The sequence below is a fragment of the Oncorhynchus mykiss genome, chromosome 20, assembly GCF_013265735.2.
Source record: "Oncorhynchus mykiss isolate Arlee chromosome 20, USDA_OmykA_1.1, whole genome shotgun sequence".
Taxonomy (NCBI): Eukaryota; Metazoa; Chordata; class Actinopteri; order Salmoniformes; family Salmonidae; genus Oncorhynchus; species Oncorhynchus mykiss.
The window spans coordinates 39,606,236-39,618,904 of NC_048584.1; the positions used below are offsets into that span (position 1 = coordinate 39,606,236).

General features: G+C 47.8%; 1 protein-coding gene across 2 annotated transcripts in view; it reads left to right on the plus strand.

Moving 5' to 3' along the window:
* The window catches only part of LOC110499546 (histone acetyltransferase KAT6B), a 101,842-nt gene extending 89,697 nt beyond the window's left edge, over positions 1-12,145 (plus strand). For both annotated transcript variants that reach the window (XM_036956330.1, XM_036956331.1), the window contains exons 15-17: positions 4,421-4,672; positions 6,721-6,982; positions 7,119-12,145. In XM_036956330.1, coding sequence (XP_036812225.1) covers positions 4,421-4,672; positions 6,721-6,982; positions 7,119-10,726 — 4,122 coding nt within the window. In that variant the 3' untranslated portion in view covers positions 10,727-12,145. The remainder of the gene's footprint in view (positions 1-4,420; positions 4,673-6,720; positions 6,983-7,118) is intronic.
* The last annotated feature ends 524 nt before the right edge of the window (positions 12,146-12,669 follow it).

The window sequence follows — 12,669 nt, forward strand, 5'->3', positions numbered from 1 at the left end:
AAAGCCCTACCCAACAGGTACAGTGTTCAATATCAAAGCCCTACCCAACAGGTACAGTGTTCAATATCAAAGCCCTACCCAACAGGTACAGCAGTGTTCAATATCAAAGCCCTACCCAACAGGTACAGTGTTCAATATCAAAGCCCTACCCAACAGGTACAGCAGTGTTCAATATCAAAGCCCTACCCAACAGGTACAGCAGCGTTCAATATCAAAGCCCTACCCAACAGGTACAGTGTTCAATATCAAAGCCCTACCCAACAGGTACAGCAGCGTTCAATATCAAAGCCCTACCCAACAGGTACAGCAGTGTTCAATATCAAAGCCCTACCCAACAGGTACAGTGTTCAATATCAAAGCCCTACCCAACAGGTACAGTGTTCAATATCAAAGCCCTACCCAACAGGTACAGTGTTCAATATCAAAGCCCTACCCAACAGGTACAGTGTTCAATATCAAAGCCCTACCCAACAGGTACAGCAGTGTTCAATATCAAAGCCCTACCCAACAGGTACAGTGTTCAATATCAAAGCCCTACCCAACAGGTACAGTGTTCAATATCAAAGCCCTACCCAACAGGTACAGTGTTCAATATCAAAGCCCTACCCAACAGGTACAGCAGTGTTCAATATCAAAGCCCTACCCAACAGGTACAGCAGCGTTCAATATCAAAGCCCTACCCAACAGGTACAGTGTTCAATATCAAAGCCTTACCTAACAGGTACAGCAGCGTTCAATATCAAAGCCCTACCCAACAGGTACAGCAGTGTTCAATATCAAAGCCCTACCCAACAGGTACAGTGTTCAATATCAAAGCCCTACCCAACAGGTACAGTGTTCAATATCAAAGCCCTACCCAACAGGTACAGTGTTCAATATCAAAGCCCTACCCAACAGGTACAGTGTTCAATATCAAAGCCCTACCCAACAGGTACAGCAGTGTTCAATATCAAAGCCCTACCCAACAGGTACAGTGTTCAATATCAAAGCCCTACCCAACAGGTACAGTGTTCGATATCAAAGCCCTACCCAACAGGTACAGTGTTCAATATCAAAGCCCTACCCAACAGGTACAGCAGTGCTCAATATCAAAGCCCTACCCAACAGGTACAGTGTTCAATATCAAAGCCCTACCCAACAGGTACAGTGTTCAATATCAAAGCCCTACCCAACAGGTACAGCAGTGTTCAATATCAAAGCCCTACCCAACAGGTACAGTGTTCAATATCAAAGCCCTACCCAACAGGTACAGCAGTGTTCAATATCAAAGCCCTACCCAACAGGTACAGCAGCGTTCAATATCAAAGCCCTACCCAACAGGTACAGTGTTCAATATCAAAGCCCTACCCAACAGGTACAGCAGTGTTCAATATCAAAGCCCTACCCAACAGGTACAGTGTTCAATATCAAAGCCCTACCCAACAGGTACAGCAGCGTTCAATATCAAAGCCCTACCCAACAGGTACAGTGTTCAATATCAAAGCCCTACCCAACAGGTACAGTGTTCAATATCAAAGCCCTACCCAACAGGTACAGTGTTCAATATCACAGCCCTACCCAACAGGTACAGCAGTGTTCAATATCAAAGCCCTACCCAACAGGTACAGTGTTCAATATCAAAGCCCTACCCAACAGGTACAGCAGTGTTCAATATCACAGCCCTACCCAACAGGTACAGCAGCGTTCAATATCAAAGCCCTACCCAACAGGTACAGTGTTCAATATCAAAGCCCTACCCAACAGGTACAGTGTTCAATATCAAAGCCCTACCCAACAGGTACAGCAGTGTTCAATATCAAAGCCCTACCCAACAGGTACAGCAGCGTTCAATATCAAAGCCCTACCCAACAGGTACAGTGTTCAATATCAAAGCCCTACCCAACAGGTACAGTGTTCAATATCAAAGCCCTACCCAACAGGTACAGCAGCGTTCAATATCAAAGCCCTACCCAACAGGTAAAGCAGTGTTCAATATCACAGCCCTACCCAACAGGTACAGCAGCGTTCAATATCAAAGCCCTACCCAACAGGTACAGTGTTCAATATCAAAGCCCTACCCAACAGGTACAGTGTTCAATATCAAAGCCCTACCCAACAGGTACAGTGTTCAATATCAAAGCCCTACCCAACAGGTACAGCAGTGCTCAATATCAAAGCCCTACCCAACAGGTACAGTGTTCAATATCAAAGCCCTACCCAACAGGTAAAGCAGTGTTCAATATCACAGCCCTACCCAACAGGTACAGCAGCGTTCAATATCAAAGCCCTACCCAACAGGTACAGTGTTCAATATCAAAGCCCTACCCAACAGGTACAGTGTTCAATATCAAAGCCCTACCCAACAGGTACAGTGTTCAATATCAAAGCCCTACCCAACAGGTACAGTGTTCAATATCAAAGCCCTACCCAACAGGTACAGTGTTCAATATCAAAGCCCTACCCAACAGGTACAGCAGTGTTCAATATCAAAGCCCTACCCAACAGGTACAGTGTTCGATATCAAAGCCCTACCCAACAGGTACAGCAGTGTTCAATATCAAAGCCCTACCCAACAGGTACAGTGTTCAATATCAAAGCCCTACCCAACAGGTACAGTGTTCAATATCAAAGCCCTACCCAACAGGTACAGTGTTCAATATCAAAGCCCTACCCAACAGGTACAGTGTTCAATATCAAAGCCCTACCCAACAGGTACAGTGTTCAATATCAAAGCCCTACCCAACAGGTACAGCAGCGTTCAATATCAAAGCCCTACCCAACAGGTACAGTGTTCAATATCAAAGCCCTACCCAACAGGTACAGTGTTCAATATCAAAGCCCTACCCAACAGGTACAGCAGTGTTCAATATCAAAGCCCTACCCAACAGGTACAGTGTTCAATATCAAAGCCCTACCCAACAGGTACAGTGTTCAATATCAAAGCCCTACCCAACAGGTACAGTGTTCAATATCAAAGCCCTACCCAACAGGTACAGTGTTCAATATCAAAGCCCTACCCAACAGGTACAGTGTTCAATATCAAAGCCCTACCCAACAGGTACAGCAGTGTTCAATATCAAAGCCCTACCCAACAGGTACAGTGTTCAATATCAAAGCCCTACCCAACAGGTACAGCAGTGTTCAATATCAAAGCCCTACCCAACAGGTACAGTGTTCAATATCAAAGCCCTACCCAACAGGTACAGTGTTCAATATCAAAGCCCTACCCAACAGGTACAGTGTTCAATATCAAAGCCCTACCCAACAGGTACAGTGTTCAATATCAAAGCCCTACCCAACAGGTACAGCAGCGTTCAATATCAAAGCCCTACCCAACAGGTACAGCAGCGTTCAATATCAAAGCCCTACCCAACAGGTACAGTGTTCAATATCAAAGCCCTACCCAACAGGTACAGTGTTCAATATCAAAGCCCTACCCAACAGGTACAGTGTTCAATATCAAAGCCCTACCCAACAGGTACAGCAGCGTTCAATATCAAAGCCCTACCCAACAGGTACAGTGTTCAATATCAAAGCCCTACCCAACAGGTACAGTGTTCAATATCAAAGCCCTACCCAACAGGTACAGTGTTCAATATCAAAGCCCTACCCAACAGGTACAGCAGTGTTCAATATCAAAGCCCTACCCAACAGGTACAGTGTTCAATATCAAAGCCCTACCCAACAGGTACAGCAGTGTTCAATATCAAAGCCCTACCCAACAGGTACAGTGTTCAATATCACAGCCCTACCCAACAGGTACAGTGTTCAATATCAAAGCCCTACCCAACAGGTACAGTGTTCAATATCAAAGCCCTACCCAACAGGTACAGTGTTCAATATCAAAGCCCTACCCAACAGGTACAGCAGCGTTCAATATCAAAGTATACCTGATAATACAATTCAAATTTTAAAAAATATCATAAATTAGAGGGGACACTAAACACTGAGTGTACAAAACATTCGCAAACACCTTCCTAATATTGAGTTGCAACCCCTTTTGTCCTCGGAACAGCCTCAATTCGTCGGGGCATGGACTCTACAAACTTTCAAAAGCGTTCCACAGGGATGCTGGCCCATGTTGACTCCAACGCTTCACTCAGTTGTGTCAAGTTGGCTGAATGTCCTTTGGGTGGTGGGCCATTCTTGATACACACGGGAAACTGTTGAGTGTGAAAAACCAGCAGCGTTGCAGTTCTTGACACACTCAAACCGGTGTGTGTGTGTGTGTGTGTGTGTGTGTGTGTCAAATAATCAACTAATCATGTGCTGTGGAGACTGTTGTGCAACAGTCATGTAGACAGACTGAACCTTGTTCTATTGTCAGTGGTCAAGTCTAAGGCAGACTTACTTCCGTACGCGTGTCTGTTTATTTCCCCTTACGGATGAGGATGTTGAGTAGATGGTAATAATGTCTGTTGATCTGGGTGTTTAATTTCAGGCTGAGCGACTTAAGGAGCAGGCTAGTTGTTGGGAGAAGGAGGAGAGAGAGGTGGTCTACCTGATGACTCACCCTCGTCCTCCCACTAAGGTCTACAGTAAGAAGCCCTACAGAACCTACCAGCGTCGCCCCGCCGCCGGAGAACAAGGCTTGCACGTCTCTGAGGAGTGCAGTGAGGACGATGAGGATGGTTTTGATTGGTCGCTACCCATCCTAGCAAAGGCCCACACCGTACTTGGAGTCAAGAGAAAGGTGACCACTAGAAATGTGTTATTTGTCACATGGCTGCAATTGCAGGGTCAGGTGACTGCTGTTGTCTTGTAGGATTGGCTGTTTGTAGTCTTTACATAGGGATGTAAAAACAAAGGAAATGAATGGGGATGTTATGCAATAGTTTCAGAAATTAGATGGTTTTCAATCATTATATATTGTGACTTAGTATGTTAAAGATGTGTTGTCTACAAACTAAGAGAGAGGGATGTGGTGAATCCTCTTGACTGCAGTGAAATGTTGAGCCTCTTTTTGGGCCTGACAGTACAGCAGATAAACAGTACATAACCAGATTTCTCTGGTGCTGTGGAGACTGTTTTCTAGCATTCATACAAAACGGAACCTTGTTCTATTGTCAGTGGTGGAAAAAGTACCCAATGGTCATACTTGAGTAAAAGTAAAGATACCTTAATAGAAAATGACTCAAGTAAAAGTGAAAGTCACCCAGTAAAATACTACTTGAGAAAGTCTATAGGTATTTGGTTTTAAATATACTTAATATACAAAAGTAAATGTATAAATCATGTCAAATTCCTTATATGAAGCAAACCAGACGGCACAATTTTCTTATTTTTTTAAATGCACTGATAGCCAGGGGTACACTCCAACACTCAGACGTAATTTACAAACAAATAATTTGTGTTTAGTGAGTGTGCCAGATCAGATGCAGTAGGGGGATGACCAGGGATTTTCTCTTTAAGTGCCTGAATTAAAAAATGTAATCAAAAATGTGTCCTGCTCAGCATTTCACATTTTTGGGTGTGAGGGACTTAGACTTAGAGTAAAAGTACGTTATTTTATTTATAAATATTGAAGTACATATACCTTGTTCCCAAAAAAACTACTTAAGTAGTACTTTAAATTATTTTTACTTAAGTACTTTACACCACTGTTCTATTGTCAGTGGTCATGGCAGACAGACTGAACCTTGTTCTATTGTCAGTGGTCATGGCAGACAGACTGAACCTTGTTCTATTGTCAGTGGTCATGGCAGACAGACTGAACCTTGTTCTATTGTCAGTGGTCATGGCAGACAGACTGAACCTTGTTCTATTGTCAGTGGTCATGGCAGACAGACTGAACCTTGTTCTATTGTCAGTGGTCATGGCAGACAGACTGAACCTTGTTCTATTGTCAGTGGTCATGGCAGACAGACTGAACCTTGTTCTATTGTCAGTGGTCATGGCAGACAGACTGAACCTTGTTCTATTGTCAGTGGTCATGGCAGACAGACTGAACCTTGTTCTATTGTCAGTGGTCATGGCAGACAGACTGAACCTTGTTCTATTGTCAGTGGTCATGGCTAATTTAAACCCCTCCAATGTTGTTTTAACATCTGTGTTGTCTATAGGCAACTGCCCCCTTGTGGTGAAGATAATAATACACCAGATTGTGTTTCCCAACCCTGGTCCTCCAGTACCCCTCAACAGCCCAATCCTGGTCCTCCAGTACCCCTTAACAGCCCAACCCTGGTCTGTCGGGGAGGGGGGGTACTGGAGGACCAGGGTTGGTCTGTCGGGTGGGGTACTGGAGGACCAGGGTTGGTCTGTCGAGGGTGTACTGGAGGACCAGGGTTGGTCTGTCGGGTAGGGTACTGTAGGACCAGGGTTGGTCTGTCGAGGGTGTACTGGAGGACCAGGGTTGGTCTGTTGTGATACTCAGTTAGTGGAAAACGAGATGATATGTAGAAAGAGGCCTGTGATCCGAGTTAACTCTGCCGGTCTCATTTGGGGTTCTCAACCAGGCAGCCTTCATCTGTGGGAAAGAGTTGCTCAAGCGTTGAGGCTCACATCGTGTGCTTGGAGCATATTGCATATTGCAGAACAAGAATTTAGGATGAGGTTCTCCCTTCAGACATTTAACCAGAGTCTTTAGTATCGCCCTCTCTGTAGCTAGTAAATTTCAGAAAGAGTTTAGAGGAAGTTATGTTGGAGAGCAGTTGTGCTCAGAAAGTACTTTTTTTAGTCCATTCCTAGGATTAATCTTTGTCCAGGAAAGGTTGTGTTTGACGTTTGATATGTGTGTTCCAGAGAGATGAGAGAGCTCTGGTCCTCAAGAAGAGAGGTCAGGAGAGGAGAGGGATAAGTAGCAGTGTGACAACTGAGACCATCTCGGAGACGACGGAAGTTCTGAAGGAACCGTTTGCCAACTCGTCGGACGAGAGGCCCCTGTTGGAGAGGACCTGCAGGGTGGGAGAGACGGAGGAGGAGCTGCTTAGGAAACCAGTAAAGAGACGCAGAGGTCGTCCACGGCTAGAGAAAAACATGTACAGAGACAATCACTGGAACGAAGGTAACTCCATCTTTCAGATGGTTTTTTAAAGCTTTATTACTATGTATACTGACCGTGTACATTTTAAAATGTGAACATAATTCACACAACACCAATTTTCTCATCACTAATGACGTTTTCTCTTTCTACATTCTAGGGGCCGGTGTGCTGGTGAAGAAACCGGGCAGACCTCGAGCAGTAAAGCGCAAGAAGGGCTGGCCCAAAGGAGTGAAACGGGGGCCTCCAAAATGGCGTCTGAAGAAGGAGAGGAAGATGGGATTCAAGCTGAACCTGTACACACCCCCGGAGACGCCGCTGGAGGCCGAGGAGCCCCACATCCAGGCCGAAGAGCCAAAGGAGGAGCTGGACCAGGCCTCTCCCATCACGGAGGCAGGGTTAGAGCCCAGCAGAGGCCTGGCCAGCCGGGAGATGGACAAGAAGCTAGCCTTGGAGCCTTCAGAGCCCCAAAGTCCCATGGAGGAAGGGCACTCCCCTGGGTTGTCTCCTGTGACTTCTCCTATTGCCTGTTCTCTGGTAGCCTCCCCTATAGCCTCTAGAGCTAGCTCCCCCTTCTGCTCCCCCGTCTGCTCCCCCGTCTGCTCCCCCGTCTGCTCCCCCGCCTGCTCCCCCGTCAGCTCCCCCAGTCGTGACAACAGTCAGGAGGTGTCAGAGCCACCAGAGGATGACTCACAGGACAAGGAGCACGGGGCCTCTCCATCCCCCTCTCTGTCTCCACCCAAAGAGCTGAAACACAGCACTGAACGATCAGCTGAGGAGGAAGAGGCCACGCACCTGGATGCGGACGATGAAGACGAAAGTCACATTGAGTCGACAGCAGAGCCAGAGAAACACGGAGACGTGCAGCAGCTGGAGCCAGGGCCTTGTAAAGAGCCTCCTAAAGCCCAGTCCTACATCACACCGGCTTTTCTACATCTGAACCGTGAGGATTCTGAACAATGTCAGGAGGAGGAGTCCGTAGTCGTGGCTTATAGGTGCGAGCAGCCTGCCAACACCGGAGAAGAGAGAAGCAAACATATCCAGGAACAGGCACCTACAACATCAGTAGCAGTAGTCTCTGACCACCCTGTTGACTCAGAGAGCAGCAGTCAGGAGGCTCCTCACCAGCCACAGCAGCCACAGAACGCTAGAGAGAGGCTTGGAGCGCTGAGTCCTGCTGTCGTACTAAGAGACAGAGAGGAGAACAGAGAGGAGATGGATCCCCCGGTGTACCCTGAGCCTGATGTGGACCAGGAGACTGCCCAGGCCGTACAGAGCCTCACCCAGGAGACGGAGCGCGACCCAGAGACAGATAGCGTCAGCTCTGTGTTCCACCAGGACTGTGTGGAGAGAGAGACCCAGGAGGCATGCCGGAGCCTACAGACTTACACCCACCACGTGACCCCCCAGAGTCCCCCTCACACCCCAACTTCGCTGGACGAAGGCTGCCCCCAGTCTGACCACAGCAGCCCCCTGTCCTCGGCCCACTCACACCCCAGCCAGTCAGTGCGCTCCGTCAGCAGTCCAGCTGTGTCCATCCTGGAGAGTAGTGGAGGCAGCGTTCCGGCTGTGTCCACCCTGGAGAGTAGTGGAGGCAGCGTTCCGGCTGTGTCCACCCTGGAGAGTAGTGGAGGCAGCGTTCCGGCTGTTTCCACCCTGGAGAGTAGTGGAGGCAGCGTTCCGGCTGTTTCCACCCTGGAGAGTAGTGGAGGCATCGTTCCGGCTGTGTCCATCCTGGAGAGTAGTGGAGGCAGCGTTCCGGCTGTGTCCATCCTGGAGAGTAGTGGAGGCTACACCCAGATTAGCCCAGACCACGCCTCCATCTCTGTCCCCTCCTCCCTCCACAACATGGCAACCAGCCCCATGATGGATGTGTCGTCAGTGTCAGACCACTCGTCCCAGCAGGTGGTGGACAGCGGTTTCAGTGACCTGGGCTCCATCGAGAGCACCACAGAGAACTACGAGAACCCCAGCTCCTATGACTCCACTCTGGGGGGCAGCATCTGCGGTGGGGCCGGGGGTCCCTCTCAGAACAGCTGCTCCTACGGGCCCCTCCCCCCTAGCGGCCTGGCGCAGAGCAGCTGTGCCGTCAACCCTGGCAGCTGTGGTATGATTCAGCAGAATAGCCTGAGCTCCCCGCAGCACTGCAACGTCAAGTCACCACAGGGCTGTGTGGGAGTGGTGGAGAGACCACCGAGTCACAGCCAACACAGTCACAGCCAACACAGTCACAGCCAACACAGTCACAGTCAACACAGTCACAGCCATACAATCCCACACAACCCCTATGGCCATATTAGGCAAACAATCACTCCACACAGTCTGCCTCACGGTGCGCCACACAATCAACACAGCCAGCTAACGCAACACAACCCATACACACACCCTGCACACAGCCAGCTACATAGTGTACGGCACAATCAGCTCAGCCAGCACGGTCAACACACCCTTCACACTCAACACGGCACCAGCCAGCACAGCCACTGTCAGCAGCAGACCATGGCACAGTGTGTCATTCCCACCAACTTCACAGTGCCCATGCAGCTAGCTGACAGCCCAGATTCAGGCAGCTCCAACCTGAGCAGCTTCTACGACAGGATGAACCAGGAGGGCTATAGCAGCGGTCATTACTCCCAGCCCTCGGCCACCTTCAGCCTGGCCAAACTACAACAGTTGACCAACACCCTGATCGACCACCCTCATTCGCTGCCTTTCAACCACCCTCATTCAGCCTCCCATCCCCACTCAGCCTCCCACCCCCACCCCCACTCAGCCTCCCACCCCCACTCAGCCTCCCACCCCCACTCAGCCTCCCACCCCCACTCAGCCTCCCACCCCCACTCAGCCTCCCACCTCCACTCAGCCTCCCACCTCCACTCAGCCTCCCACCCCCACTCAGCCTCCCACCCCCACTCAGCCTCCCACCCCCACTCAGCCTCCCACCCCCACTCAGCCTCCCACCCCCACTCAGCCTCCCACCCCCACACCATCACATCCTATACAAACAGTGCCTCCCTGTCATCGCACTCTCAGCACTCTGGCCTGGTGTCTCTATCCCAGTCCCCACACCCCCATGTCCCCCACGGGGTCACTCCTCACCCTGGGGCTTCCCAGGTCCAAGTACAGGCCACCATGACACCCCCTCCGCCCTCCTCCCACCCCCTTAGCTCCCCTCAGATGATGCTGCAACGCAACGCCATGGGTATCCCCAACATCACCCCCTCCCAGCGGACTCTACAGGCTCAGATGGCCTCTGGGGGACACAGGGGCCCCACACACATCTCCATACGCTCCAAGTCAGCGGCCCCTGGTCACTCCGCCCACCAGCAGCAGATGTACAGCCATGCCCACGGGGCCCCCCAGACAGTCTCCATGCAGGCCCCCTCATCCCGGACACTTGCTGCCATGCCCAGGGGCATGAACTTGGGCACGGTCAACATCATGCCAGCCTCTTACAACCACGCTGTGACCATGCCCACTGCCGCCGCCTACAACCACGCCATGAATGGCTACCGCGTCAACGGTGGTTACCCCGGCAGCCAGATGTCGAGTCAACAGATGGCTGCGGCCTACATGAACCAGTCGCCCGGGTCCCAGTACGCCTCTATGCAGATGGGCATGATGGGAACGCAACCGTACCCCCAACAGCCCATGCAGGCTCCGCCCCACGGCAACATGAGGTTCTCTTCAGCTGGTCACCATGGATACATGACCAACGCCGGACCTATGTCCAAGCAGACACTCAAAGGGCCTTTCATCAGACGGTAACCCACGGTTACTAACACAACAGTTAACTAACAGTTAACGAAACGGTAACTACCGACAGACTGAATCAATCTGACTGGATGTTTAAATCACACAAATGTGCATTATTAATTATTATTACTATTAGTCCCTGATGCACACATTTGGCCTTTTTGGTTGTTGACCATGTTTGTTTGTTGTAATTTTGTTAATAGTTACTTAAAAACCAGCACTTGGAAAGAATGCATCAAGTTCGATCAACAAGCAAACTTTCTACAAAAAGCTACTATCTATCTATGTCAAAGTATTTTTGTTCCTAACAGATGGGAAGCCTTACGTCCATAAAGATGAACATTTATTTAATTAGTATTAGTTTCCCTGATCAGTCCGTAGGGAAGGCAGGGTAGGGGGACGGGGGGGGAGACCGGCGAAGGATTTCATCACCTGGAGGGAGAGTGTGAGTGTAGTTATGTAGCAGCATCAAAATGAAGCCATCTAATGTGCCTGCTACAAACAGACTTAAACAAGTGGATATTCCTAGAACCTGTTTAGTGTACCTGTCTAACAGTGCTGACGATTAGTTTGTACTACACTCATGCCTTTGTATATTTTAAATTATTGTACTTATTTTGTAAAGTGACAATTAGCATGCATCGGTCTTCGGTCTCCATTAGTAACAGTGTTGTGCTTAATAGCAAGACATTTTAAAGACATTTTGGCCTTTTGTTAGGTTCCCCTCGCTTACAAAGCAGGGGGAGAAAGATGAAACTATATTTTGTTAATTCTAATAATACTGTAAAAAAAAAAAAAAATGTGTCAACTTCTTTAATCCTGTTGTTCTGTACGGTTGAGAGGTTTTTATTACCATGTATGTATAATTCTGAAGTCTTTTCTAACAGATATCTTTGAGGCAGCGTTCTGTTTTATAATACAGGAGACTTCTGGCAAGATAAATAAGCGTATTGCACCCCTCACTCTGATTTTGTTTTTAAATTTCAGAGTTGTACCAATGTCAAAAAGTGTTGACAAAAAAAAAAATTATAATAATAAAGAAATATAAATTTAGTCCAAAGTTGATATTTTACAATTTCTTTAAAAAGTTACATTTTCATTCCATCTGTAGATTTGTTTTCTATCTTGATAAAATGTTGGATTTATATTTTACAAAGTGTAGGAGAAGAGAGGATGTAAATATACCAAACTAAGCTAACAGATTGCATGTAAAAAAAAAAAGCCACTTGTACTTGTGTTTTTGTTAATATTGCTCTTTTGTAGCCTTTGTACCTGTACAGAACGGCTGGTAGGGACAGTCACAGGGGGAGACCTGGCTATGTGCACAAACAATTGGACAGAATGACAGTCTTGTATTTATGACTTTTCTCCATTGGCAGTCACTTATAAATGCTGTACATTTTAGCATAAAATAAATGATGATTGACCATGCACACGATTCTGCTCCTTTGACTTCCAACTGACTGAACTTCAAATTAATTGGGAGTTTTGAAGTTCAAAATGTACAAAGACAGAAGTGTAAGCTAAGGCAATATCCTTTTTTTTCCCCAATAAAACTGTAGCATTTAGTTTAAATCTTACATTTAGAGTACAATTGGAGTACCTGATTCTACTACGGTACTCCAGTGGTTTCCAAACTGTGGGTGGTGCCCCATGGGTCGGCAGGGGGGGTGGGGGGGTGGGGGTCATGAACAGTGCTTGTGCCCATAGAAATAGACAAGGCGTGTGCATGCAGGATGTTTCCCCAATGCTGGAATGGTATAGAACCCCTGCTCTACTCTACAACAGTACTCTAATAAAAAATGTATATATAAGTATTCTACAATCGTACTCTATTAAAAAAAATATATATAAGTACTCTACAACAGTACTCTACAATAGAGTTACTACAAATATATATATATATATATATATATGTACTCTACAGCAGTACTCTACAATAGTACTCTACAAAA